Raw genomic sequence first — 12,996 nt, 5'->3', positions numbered from 1 at the left:
AATGGCAAACTCCGATGCAGCGAGGCAAACAAAAGACGTGAGCTTAAGCAGTTGCCAAAAACAGGATCCCCTTATCTTACTTAACTTTAAAGCTAACACAGAGAGAATACTAAGCTTAGCAGCGGCTACAGCTGGTGAAGATGCTGTGTTAGCCTAGCGTTATGTGAGCCGAGCAAACCGGCGAAAGCACCGGTATGCTGCGTTCACAACATAGCCGAGCGTGACTAATCGCAGCCCTTGGAGGACGAATCCGTGGCTCCAACCATGCGGATGCAGGGCTAACAGCAAAGAGTAATCGGCTAATATTGCTTTTATTCAAGCTTATTTCGTACTCTAAGCCTGTATTCGCTACTGCGAGAGGATACAACGGACATCTTGGAGAGTGACTTGGGGTTATATAGACGGGCGGCCTGACGTCATCCCCGGTCACGTGTGACTTTGTTGATATTAAATACTCGACCTGCGCATGCGCGATGGATAACATCAAGTGCACTGCCTCTGCCGGTCAGTAAGAATGAAATAGAACAGTATAGTGTTACGTATTTTAAGAACCTAAGCTACCCACACATAGACCCTATGAAGCAGGACCAAACATATAAGCCGTAAATACTATACATAGCCACAAGGGGAGCAAGACCTTATTGAAGGCTGCTCCACCACAGAAGGCATCACCTTTAGTTAGATGAAGAAGCCGAAGCCATTACGTCACCCCGGCCACGCCCACTACATAGGACACGCCCACTTGACGTTCTCTAACGGGAGATTCGAAGGAAACAGCCCCAGAGATTTTCACCCACACCCGCGGAGAGTCATGGGCCTTTGCCCGTGGCTCGAAGTAGCTAAAGTTATATCTCTCACACGTGTTCAACACGCTTCCTCTCCTTTTGTTCCATAGTCATAGTTACCATACCGAAACATGCATACTTTACCAAATAAAGTAACTGTTAAGAGCTATCCCGGATTTGAACCCTTTCCTTGAAGAACTCTGCAATAGTATGTTTGAAACGTGTTGTGGTTATTTCTTAAACAGGGTGTGAGCACGGTAATTCATGTTTGTTACATACCCTGTATGCAAGGCCGCCTTAATGCCTGGGCTGAAGCCCCAGGGCCTTCGCCGTTCGGGGGGCCTATCATGAGCTGCAGTAAAAAAAAAAATATATATATATAGTTATATATATATATATTTTTTTTTTATACTGGCCCATGATAGGCCCCCAGATCGGCGAAGGCCCAAGACAATGTGATTTTTTGTTTGGGGCTTACAAAGATCAGAGGCCTATCATCAGCCAAGAAAAAAGAGGGCCAGTGGCCCCTTTACACCACAGCCACACTCGCAAAATGTCGGAAATAAGTTACACATCTTCATTGTAAGATCCCCTCTCAGGGGGCCCAGCCCCAGGGCCAAATGGCAGGTTAAGGCAGGCCTGCCTGTATGTCTTCTCTTTCAAACTGGCCCTGAAAAACACTTCACTCCAGAACATGGCTTGTAGGGATTTTCACCTATTTGATATGGAAGCTTTTATTTGCTTTATTATGCGAAACCCACAGAAGATTCACGTTGCGTGTGTCGCAAACCACAATAATTGTTCACTTGTGTTTTGCAATCAAGATCTAAAAATCATAAAAAAATAAATAATCATATCCACATTCACTTTCAGTGAATGACATGCAAACTAATCTATACGCAAGTCCTTTATGTCATGGCGGGTCATTAGGATCTTCACTGTGTTGCCACTTTTGAATTCGACATTGAACATATCCCAGTATTCACCTGAAACACATTTCCTTGTCGTCATTTTCAATCCTGTTGCTCGTGGGGCAGTAGTACTTGGTGATAAACCATCAATGTTTATTGGGATAGTGTCATCAATGACAAACATGTCATTATTGAGTAGTATGTATTTTATTTGGACTACCTCGTCAATGGGTAATGCATTAACATAAAACTGTGATGGAGCCATCTCTGACCTGTGATCCTGTGAGTCCTGTGATTGATCTTCATTGTTGAAGGTTGAGATGCAACAAAGCATGGACTGTGATGGGATAGACTGTTGGTTTGTTATGGAGTTTGAGGCGCTACTTTCTGCTTCACCTATCTCATCGCTGACTGACAGCTTATAATCAACAAACGTTGATTAGTATGTATTTTAAGGATAGGGAGCTTGTCTAGGTTGCAGATAGTCAGTTAAGTCTTCTTGTGTGCATCGTTAAGTAGAAAGATAGAGTCTGAGAGCTCAAACTTTGTTTAGCTCATTAATTGGCTTACCTCCTCCTTTATCCAACCTTACTTGTTTGAATCACTTCTCTACCATGTCAAAGTCTGTCCATTGGACTTTGATTTTGTTTTGTTTTTGGACTTTGTTCTCATTGGCCACCCCTGTTGCCAAGCATTGACCTTCCCTGAACAGAAATGGATGGCGTTGTTGACCTCAAGGAGGAAAACACCCTGCCTCTTAAGGTAAGGCCACACTGCACGCGCGTTGGCGTTGAAAATCGTCATTTTTGCATATGGAACCATTGGTGTAGGCGCGTATACGCGTTACACGCGTTAGTGGCGTTAGACACGGCATACGCACGTAATGATGCACGTAAACGCACCAACGCGGCCAACACACCAACGCGCAAAGTTAAAAAATATATACTTTTGACGCGCCTACGCGTGACGCTTAGCCGCGATAGCGGCTAAGCAAAGAATGGAAGACTGCATTTAATACTCCTTCAGGTCACTATGAGTATTTAGTCATGCCATTTGGTCTCACCAACTGCCCAGCTGTGTTCCAGGGTCTGATTAATGATGTCCTGAGGCCTGTTTCAGGTAGCTGGTTTTGAGGCAACCCCGAGTTTGTTCGCTCTGAGTTAATGGAAACTCTGGGTTTTCCGTTTCAGGTAGCAGGTTCAGCGCAACCGAGAGTTAGTTGCTGCGGAAACATACGCCGTGGGTCTAACCTGCTCGGGAGGTGGTTAGACCTACTCTGAGTTTGTTGTCTATAAGGCTGAAGGCAGCTCTCCGACAGAAGGAAGTGTTAGAAATGGCATGTCCTTTTCTACGAGAGCCTGCGGACGTAGAGGCTGCGATCCTCAGAGGGAATCTCCGTGAGGAACGATTATTAAGACGCCGGCTGGATATACTTTATTTTCCTGATAATATTCTTCACAAGCGCTATCGTTTTTCAGCGCAATCTATCATTTATTTAGACCACCTTCTCAGCCCCCATGTTAACTCTCAATCGCAGCGGGGGCATGCTTTAAGTTTAAGTTTGTTTTTTTAACGCATTTGCAGAATGATCCGCCCCGTGCATCCCACCCGCGCTGTACTACAGTCACTTTAACGTTGTGGCTTTCCAATGATCAGAGTAGCTGACTAACCACGGACCTATAACTGCTGCAAGTCAAGAAATGCATATTAAGAATGCAGGGCAGGAAATACCCTGGTACTGCTTTTAACCAGATGCTTCTTCTCTACATGCACATGCTCAGCATAATCGTCTGCATTGTTCACTGGAGTAAAACCCTTTGAGTAAACTGTTCAACAAAATAACTTGTCCAACCACAGCCCGTGTTCTAATAAAGACAATCTACTTTTTATGAGGATTTCTTTATTTCCTGAAAGCACAAAAAAAGTCATTCATATTGGGTATGTTTTTAGAGCAGGGAACAGTATCCCAGTTTGCACCTCACCCACCTTTAACTTATGTTCCAAAATGTGGATCTCCAAAGCATCCTTTTGCATCTTTTGCCTAAGGTGGTCCATTTCCAAGTCTGCTTTGTGTATATGCTTTTCTAGATAGATTTTATATAAGTCTTTGACTGGAAGCTATAGGAATGCAAAAGATGAGATTGGATTTCACAGTGCCAAGTAGAGCGTTTCATTATAATTCCAGGGAGAATCTTACAGAGGTAAGCTGTGATTTAGAAGTGGATGGCCTCTCATTGGATTCGATTTCATCCTGTTTGAGAGAAAGAAGATGTCAGTTTTAAATTGTACAAAGCTATCATCAACTTTTAGAGGTTATTTTTAAAAGGTGTTAACCTCAATAGGCCTTTCCTCTTCCCTTTCGAATGCCGCAGACAATGTTTCTCCATCATCTTTCTGTAATGACATTAACGGTTGTGTTCAGCAATTACCAAGACATTATTAATAATCTGTGGAAGGTGAAGAATTGTTACAATTGCATGGAGGTTGGTGAGGAGCTCCCCCCAGGGATGCCCTCAGCCACAGGACCCATACTCTGTTGGCTGAGGGCCATCTCCTCAGCCTCTGTGAGGGCTGCAGAGGTGGACCCCCTCCAGTCTGCCGGGGCTCTGCTTTTTTTCGATTTGCTAACATGGAGGAAAATGTTACCCTAATATTCAGTAAGCTCTATTTTGAAGACATATATATATATATATATATATATATATATATATAATGCATTTTGCCTAGGAGTAGCCTTCTAATATATCTAAATCCTATTAAATATTGGCAGTGTTGGGGTGGCTGAGAAATGTACTACTTACATTTCCTGCTTAAATATAGGCCCATCACATGTTGAATATAGCTGTTAAATTAGGTAGAGCAGGCAAAACAGCACAATTGATTTGATTTCAATTAAACATTAGTTTACCTGTTTGAACCATATTTTTGTACTTCATCTTCATTTGCTGCCAAGTCCTCTTGGGGCAACTCGGGTTGTTCCTGCGTAAATTGACACACACACACACACACACACACACACACACACACACACACACACACACACACACACACACACACACACACACACACACACACACACACAAACCCTGCCTGTACCTGGAATCTGATTTGCCCGCTGGACTGTTTGGGAATAAATCCTTTTTGATCTGCAATTGATTCCCGTTCTGAGTCGTGACAGATTAGGTTCCAATATAAATAATAATTTAGCTAAGAGTAGACTAATGGACCTTTGAAACCTGACCCCTCACATTTGAAGACCTTATCTCAGAGAAAAATATCAACAAAGCATAAGAGTTCTGTTGGTTCACTCTTATAGAAAAAAGTACAAAGAATGACATTAAGTAAAAGGTGTGCTTTGGCACGAGTCTAGCCTGAGAGTTTATATTCAGCTGGCTCCACTGGGGCTTTGATAATGATTATAATGATACTATACATTTCGATGGCACTTTTCTTGCACGCAAAGCGCTTTGGAGTTGTCTATCTAAGATAGTGGCAATCAGGTTAAATAGCTTACTGTGGCGTTATTAGTGCTCATGCAGGCTGCTGTAGGAAGGTACATTTACCTGACAGCAGACCTATAAGCACCTCCTCCAGGACAAACCCTTCAGGCCTCAGTGGAATGTGGGAATGTGGATGAGCTACAACGAACTTTCTGTTGGACTTGCAATGCTTTGCAACTTTTTTTCTTCATAATCTGCTTCCAGCAGGCCATTGATCATTCACACACAGGGTTTCTTCTGGTATCATTATGAACAGGTTTGAACTAATCCTTGAGGAAATTGGGGGATTTGGATTCTTCCAGAAACGATTGACGGTGTTACTGCTTATTTTGAACATTTCAATTGGTGTGGAGACCTTTCTTTCAGTTTTTACTGGACAGAACTTCCCTTACCGCTGCAAAACCGACTGGATAATTGCCATTAGCCCTAACTTAACATATGAAAAGCAACTCAACCTTACCATCCCCACTATAGAAGATGGGGAGTATGACAGCTGCAAGATGTTCACACCTGTGGATTTGGATTTGGAAACGATTGAAGCATACGGGATTAATAGTACCACAAACTGCATTGAAGGATGGGTTTACAAAATGCCTGAAAGCACTTCCAGTTATATGACAGAGGTAAGCGACTGAAACTCAAAATTTGCTGTTTAGCCAGAAATGTCGTTTAAATAACAAAAATTGGTCATCAAATGATAATATATAACATTAAGGTAATTATTCATCGTTGTTTATTAAAAGCTACACTATCTAAGATTCAACCACAAGGAGCCTTACCTATAATTACTATGGAGTTTCGAAGAGTGATACAATCCAAGTCTAAATCATTGTCATTATTTTCGCAATGTTAACGGAAGTTTTTGGTACTTTATGAGTGGTTTCATAGTTTGTTGATGTTGCTATGTGCTATTTTTTAGATACAATCTTCTTTGATATACCATGTAACTTTGTAAGGCAGCTTGATTCACAAGATTACAAGCCCACAAGAATCACTCTTGCCTGGGTTCAATTTATCCGTTTGTGTCCAAACCAACATTGGTTTGGAGCAATCAGCGTCCTATAAAGAACTTGGTGATCAACCTAATGTATGATGGACAGTAATAGACAGATGGTTCATCAAATGCCTAGTTTGAATACAATAAAAGTTAAACGTTGAGACAGTAGTTTATAGTTGGAGGAGGGAAGTAAAGTGCTTCAATCTACCTACAATTTGTCTCCCCTGTGCGCCAATGCTGTGAGGTACGGTATAACTAAGGGGTGGGTGTCCTACTCAATATACTGGCCACCCCATGAAGAGTTCAAACTAAAATGATTCTGCTGGCACCACCTGAGCGAATTCATGTTGTTATTTGTTTTTTATGAATGTAATTGCACTCTTCTATCTTCCCTTTGCTCAGTTTAATCTAGTTTGTGACGACAGCGGTTTAAATGAGGCAACCCAGTCCATTTACATTATGGGACTTCTGCTTGGAGGGCTGGTATTTGGAGCAATGGCTGACAGGTATTATGACTGATTGTGGGTCTTGCTTCTCACATCATGAAAAAAAAAATGTATACGCTATGCGTATATTTCCAAATGTTTGATTTGAATAAACATGTTCAATTAAATATGCAATTTAAAAGTATCAATTGGAATAGCGTAATTTCAGAATCATATTTTGAGTGAATGAATCCATTGTTCTTCTGATTTTTGCAGGTTTGGCCGCCGGTATGTTGCCCTGCTCAGTTTGTTTCTCCAGCTCTTGTTTGGTGTTGCCTCGGCTTTCTCACCACACATCTATGTTTACATTGCGCTTCGATTTGTTGTTGGTGCCGCAGTTTCTGGCGTTTGGATTAATTCATATGTCATAGGTAAGTAGACGACCTGTCCTTATTTTCTTTTAATCAGGTAAATTCAGTTAACTGTCATCGGAAAGATATTGTATTAATTATGTATTATTACTTACTTAATAATGATTAATAAATGAATCATTGATGATCTAATTATTTTAGGATGGATTGTTATCTAGCGGAAGATGCCAATCATTTTTAGCCTTTAGCATTTATATTCCAGGGAAAGATCTTTCAGTGAAATGACTTGTATTTTTGTTGTGTTATTGCTTTAAAGGGGTGGAGTGGACCTGTACCTCAAAACGGGGTTTTGTCAGTATCTCTTCACTTACCTTTTTTTCTGTTGGACTGATGATGATGTCAGGCGTTGCCTATTTTGTCCGTGATTGGAGGAATCTACACCTGGTGTTCTCCAGCCCTCTGATCCTGTTACTTCTAGCCGGATACTGGTCTGTGAACCCTTCTTCTGACTATCTTAAGTATATCACAGTTAATCATGTTTATCATGTCACATTGACATTTCGCGCTACATCAAGTGATAGGCCAATTCCTTTTGACCTGAATCATTTAACTCAACGGAAGGCAGTCTCATAAAAGTAAAGGATCTTTATGAGACCTTTGAAGATTTAGCTTTTAGTTTAATTTAATTATTAAAAATGCACCATGAGATTTCTAAAGCTTATGAATCTGCAATTTTCTGCGACCCCAAGTGTGGGTCCAGTCCCAAAATGTTTGGAAGAAATTCTCTACTTCAGTGATTTTGTCAGTTTAGTTATGTTTGATCTGTATGACCTTCCAGGCTCATGCCTGAATCAGCCCGCTGGCTTTTGACCCAGGGCAGGGTGAAGGAGGCGCAAAAGGAGGTCCTGAGGGCAGCCAGGGTGAACGGAAGAACAATCTCTGAGGCCATGCTCAGCCAGGTGAGCGACCTATGCCCCACTTTTACCTCCTTCAATAGGAATCACATCCAAATCAATAAGTATTCTTGGCAGACTCAAAAAAATAACCTTGATATTTCCTTGTTTAGTTGGAGGATGACTTGGAGACGAAGAACGTGTCAAAAAGCACAGGCATGTTGGACATTTTCAGGGAGCCATATTTAAGAAAACGTGTTCTCGTCATGAGTTTTATGTGGTGAGTATGACTCAGATTCATATGTATAAGAACAGATTTTGAAACAATGAAAAGAGATTTTGAAAATCACTCATTATGACAAGAAAGATTTGTGCTATAGCAAAATGTACATGCATATGATAAACATTTCTGTCAACATAACTTTTAACTTGTGACTTTACTTCTGTTTCTATAGGTTTGGAGTGAATATGGTGTACTATGGATTCAGCCTAAATGTTGGCAGTTTTGGCGTGGATATCTACCTCACTCAGTTCATCTTTGGCCTTGTAGACATTCCTGCATGCATCGGCAGTGCTGTACTCATTGAGCATTTTGGGAGGAGAAAATGTCAAGCTGTGTCTATGTTTTTTACTGGCAGTGCTTGCATTTTGATGCTGGCGATTCCAAATGGTAGCTACTGGCCAAACATTCTGCAGCCTAACATCAGCTGAATGCATATTTATATAGCATATGTAATGATTCATTTTGACCACCAGACTTTATTGCGGCTACGACAGTCGTCGCTTCACTTGGGAAGTTTGGATCCAATGCTGCCTATTCCGTCATCTATGTTTACACTGCAGAAATATACCCGACTACTGTAAGGTAAGTCACAACAAACATACATTCAAAAGTGCAAAGTGTATTTGCAGATAGATATAGATATAGAGAGGAAATACAAATGTATGTGTGCTGGCTATTGTAGATCAACTTCTTGGTTGTAAAACAAGCTTATTGTGGATTACTGTGTATTGTGTAGTGGCCTTTTAAAAGTGTTTACTTGTAATTAAAACTAAATGTCTAACTCAGTATAGTTTATGAGTGTTACAAAATAAATATCCTTTATAATTTGTATCCATGTTTTTCCTTGTTGTCTATTGTTCCTGGCAGGCAGAGTGGGCTTGGTATAAATTCCATGTGTGGTCGTATTGGGGCCATCCTAGCTCCTCTCATCAGACTACTACAGGTCTACCACCCTGCCATCCCTATGGTGTTGTATGGCACCATTCCCTTAATAGGCGGGTTGCTCTGCTTTCTGCTGCCCGAGACCCTCAATATGGAACTCCAGGACCACACAGAACAGAGGTCAGTACATACGGTGGTTTCACAACAACGTACATGGAGTGAGCATGCGGTTCTGAACCACAATTTCTGCAGCAGTCTACTTGTAGGTATAAGCCTTATGCAGAAAGACTAAAAACCAAAATAATAAGTAGAGTGTGAGTTGAAAAATACCACCTTTGTTAAACAAAAAAACTACAATAGATACTACATTATTCAAGTTTTCATTTCTGTTATATTTAGAAAACAACCGGATGGGAGTTCTGATACTGAATTCCCTGCAAGCAAGTTAAATCAACGGAAATAAATGATTCATAACAAAAATCGTAATCATTTTCATTGTTCAGCCACAGAAAATCTAAAATAATAAATTATCTTGCCACTTTGCCATTCATTCCTTGAAGTCACAGAATAGTCAATGATTTTATTGAATATGCACGCATACACACACCAATGTACACACTGAAGTAAAATCATGGATATGTTTCTGCAATCCATGTTGTTGTCGGGGTAACGATCATGGAAGCCTTTTTTTAATTGAAAAATAAATGTCTTGTATACCACTGCCTTAAAATAACATACAATTTGTTTTCTTGAATTGACGCGCCACAGATTAGATCATTATTACCTTGGCACTACTTTTAAATCATCTGTTACTCCTCAGATTCATCGACAATAGTCTTCAGAAGCCAGAGTGGCGAAGTCACGACCCTTCCGGTAGAGCCCATGGGATCTATGAGACCGAAAAATATGTATGGGGTTTCAATGGAGAGGAAGAAAATTATCTTCTGGTCCCAGTCTTTATATGCCCCGGATTACATATGTTGTTTGTGGATTTAAATGATAATTTTTCGATGTCAAGAGTTTGACCGTTTATTGTGCAATTGTTCAGTTCAGCTGTTGAGAAAAAAAAATGTGAAAGACTAAGTCTCGTATGTGCCGTCACGCTCCCTGCGACTGGCGTGGACAAGACCGACAATCTCCCCATCGGCATAAATGAAACTATCCACATGCCCCAACTTATAATGCTTTTCACCTCTTTTGATGATTTTATCCTCCCCTTGGAAAATACCTGACTTTATCAAACTTCTTCACGAAAATGTTTAGTTTTCTTTGCATGAAATATTATCATTTAAATCCACAAACAACATTATGCATAATCCGGGGCATATAAAGACTGGTGCCAGAAAATAATTACTTTCTCTCCATTGAAACCCATTCATATTTTTCGATAGGTCCCATGGGCTCTACCGGAAGGGCCGTGACTTCGCCACTCTATTGGGTCTTGGGTTGCGTGACCGAAGCCCTCGTCGTAATTTCCTTTTCTTTTTAACAGCTGCTGTTAGTGACATATGCAGTAGTAGCTGCCATGCAGAGGGGTGTAACTTTGGGTGCTACAATAGGACACAGGTTGTCAGTAACCTGTAGTTTAATATCTTCATTATCCGGTTGAACTGAACTGTCCACACTGAAAACTGACTTCATATTCAAGAATCATTAGCCATGATACATTTGAGTAATTCTTTCTCCCTGGTTGGGACGCCCGTCTCCTGCAGCAGGCTGCATAGGCCCTTCTCGGCCAAACCCCAGAGTCAGCCCTAACCCTGGGGGAGTGGTCGGGGAACACCTCCACCAGCTACTGCTGGAGAGGGGCGTTGGCCCTTTGTGGTCCCCAGCAGTCCATCGGACCACGGCCTCCGCCGCCTGATGTCTGGCCCGTCGACGGCACACCGGCGGCTGGTATCGCGGCAACGTGCTGTATATATTTGTGGATGGGATTCTGTATGTGTGTTTATATATGCAGTAGATAATAATTCTTAAAAAATATCCAATAATAACAAAAACCAAAGATCTTCATTTTCTTTGAGGCATTTCTTACAGAAATATAGAGTGGCCTTATTTGGCACACTCAAAATTGGCCACCTTCTCACACAATTCACATTGCACCTAACAAAAAAACCCCACCAAAACACCAGTGCACCAACAATCTACAATGTGATAAATTGTATGGTAATATGCACACACATTTTTGTGCAAATTAAAAAAACATATTTAATTTTAGACTTTACTATTTCAATCATTTTTCAGCAAAGGAGCACACCACATAGAACCTACTCTGCATTCCCTAGAAACAATGGTTTACATTTTCTTTTTAACTGTGGCAACTCTAAACAATCTGTGAGAGTAAATAAATCATTGTACAGTACAAATGTATAATTTGTGAATAAAAAAGAAAATACATTTCATAAAAGTATTCACACACAAAGGCCCCGTCCACACAGAGCTGATTTATTGGTGAAACCGCATAAGTCTTGTGCGTTTCGGCCGACCGTCCAGATGGATCCGGTGCCCGAAACCATGTCCCAGGGTGGTTTCAAATATATCCGGACCTATGCGGTTTCATGGTAGGATTCGTGTGGACGCCTGAAACGCAAACGATGAAGTCATTGCCCCCCCATCAGCTGGGCGACGTCAGTTGCGTTGAATTTTTTATTTATTTTTTCATTTGTATTCTTTTTGTAGCTTTAAATACAGCCCCTCGATAAATGTAATTAGTAACTGTACATTAAAAAGTATTTCTGCTCTATTTAAAAGGTTGAATCTCCTGAATGTTTGTATACACCGGCTGTATGCGCGCAGGCTTGATGCGCTCCACTTTTTTTCTGTTGCGAACCAGCGCCTTGAATATTTACTACAGCGTTTCTATAACTTGATGCGGTTTCGCAATGAATCCATCTTTACGGAGATATTCCTGAACCGCATAAAACAAAACCGTCTCGTTTTTGCCCGTTTCGGCTCCGTGTGGACGGGGCCAAAGTATGCTTAAAGGGACACTGTGTAATATTTAAGTCATTTATTACCTCAAATCAATGTATTCGTTCATAAACAAGTCCTCATTGGTGTAAAATTATCTCTGCCAAAAATCTCAGTTATCCTTCTGAGCGAAGAATAATTAATATGTAGTTACATAGGACGGGTAAGCTTCATGGAGGCTTCCATGTTCTTCCGGTCTATGAACTGCCGAGAGGGACAAAAAGCACTACGTGGTTCAGGAAATGCAAACACGTTTTCACTCTGAGCCAGCGTGAATGATGACTGAAATAATTCACTATCTTGCTCGAGGAGTAATTACTCATACATCATTAGCTTACACTAATGATTCAATGCAGTTTGAAATTTGTTTGTAACAACGAACTTCATCACTCGAATGACTCGATCAGGTAGTATTGGATGTCATGACACAGCTTCTTGGCACATACTGCCCACCATAGTTTTTGAACAAGTGAGCACTATTAGTTTGAATGCAATATACAATTGTACCACTAGATGGGAGTAATCTTTACACAGTGTCCCTTTAAATGTATTCATCTGTCGAAAAATACCTCCCAATTGGTTATGCTAAATAGACACTGTAAGCATTATATATTTTCTATAAGGCTGACCAAATGACGATTTACGGGATTAATAGTACCACAAATTGCATTGAAGGATGGGTTTACCAGTTATATGAAAGTGCTGTGAGGTATGGTATAACCAAGGGTTGGGTACCAAAGTCCAGAGGTGGGTAGAGTACTGAAAATCTATACTGAAGTAAAAGTACAATTACTTCCTTCAAATTTACTTGAGTAAAAGTAAATATTCCAATTGTAAAAACCTACTTGAGTAAGAGTAAAAAAGTACTTTGTTTTAAAGTTACTCAAATTACAAGTTACTTTACATTTTTGTATTGCAGTGCTTGGATCAGGGAAAAAGACCAAACGTGTGTATGTGTGAGAAAGATGCACTCTCAAAC

The 12,996-nt window shown here is 40.7% G+C and overlaps 1 protein-coding gene across 1 annotated transcript; it reads left to right on the top strand.

Annotated features, from left to right (window-relative positions):
* The first annotated feature begins 4,825 nt into the window (after positions 1 to 4,825).
* Positions 4,826 to 11,230, top strand: LOC132452217 (solute carrier family 22 member 13-like). Its single transcript, XM_060044693.1, has 10 exons — positions 4,826 to 5,819; positions 6,596 to 6,699; positions 6,895 to 7,049; positions 7,306 to 7,477; positions 7,828 to 7,948; positions 8,056 to 8,162; positions 8,338 to 8,552; positions 8,639 to 8,747; positions 9,033 to 9,227; positions 10,760 to 11,230. The coding sequence occupies exons 1-10, from the start codon at positions 5,445 to 5,447 to the stop codon at positions 10,803 to 10,805; spliced, it is 1,599 nt and encodes a 532-aa protein (XP_059900676.1). The 5' UTR covers positions 4,826 to 5,444; the 3' UTR covers positions 10,806 to 11,230.
* The last annotated feature ends 1,766 nt before the right edge of the window (positions 11,231 to 12,996 follow it).

Source organism: Gadus macrocephalus, chromosome 23 (genome assembly GCF_031168955.1).
Source record: "Gadus macrocephalus chromosome 23, ASM3116895v1".
Taxonomy (NCBI): domain Eukaryota; kingdom Metazoa; phylum Chordata; class Actinopteri; order Gadiformes; family Gadidae; genus Gadus; species Gadus macrocephalus.
The sequence above is the reverse complement of the archived record's forward strand: the minus strand, read 5'-3'. Positions and strand labels throughout refer to the sequence as shown.

Bases quoted from the DNA above. Each gene is read 5' to 3' on its own strand.
- LOC132452217 (XM_060044693.1), top strand. From the start codon at position 5,445: ATGAACAGGTTTGAACTAATCCTTGAGGAAATTGGGGGATTTGGATTC. The intron at 5,820-6,595 runs GTAAGCGACTGA...CCCTTTGCTCAG, and splicing joins CTTCCAGTTATATGACAGAG to TTTAATCTAGTTTGTGACGA. The intron at 7,478-7,827 runs GTCTGTGAACCC...ATGACCTTCCAG, and splicing joins TTACTTCTAGCCGGATACTG to GCTCATGCCTGAATCAGCCC.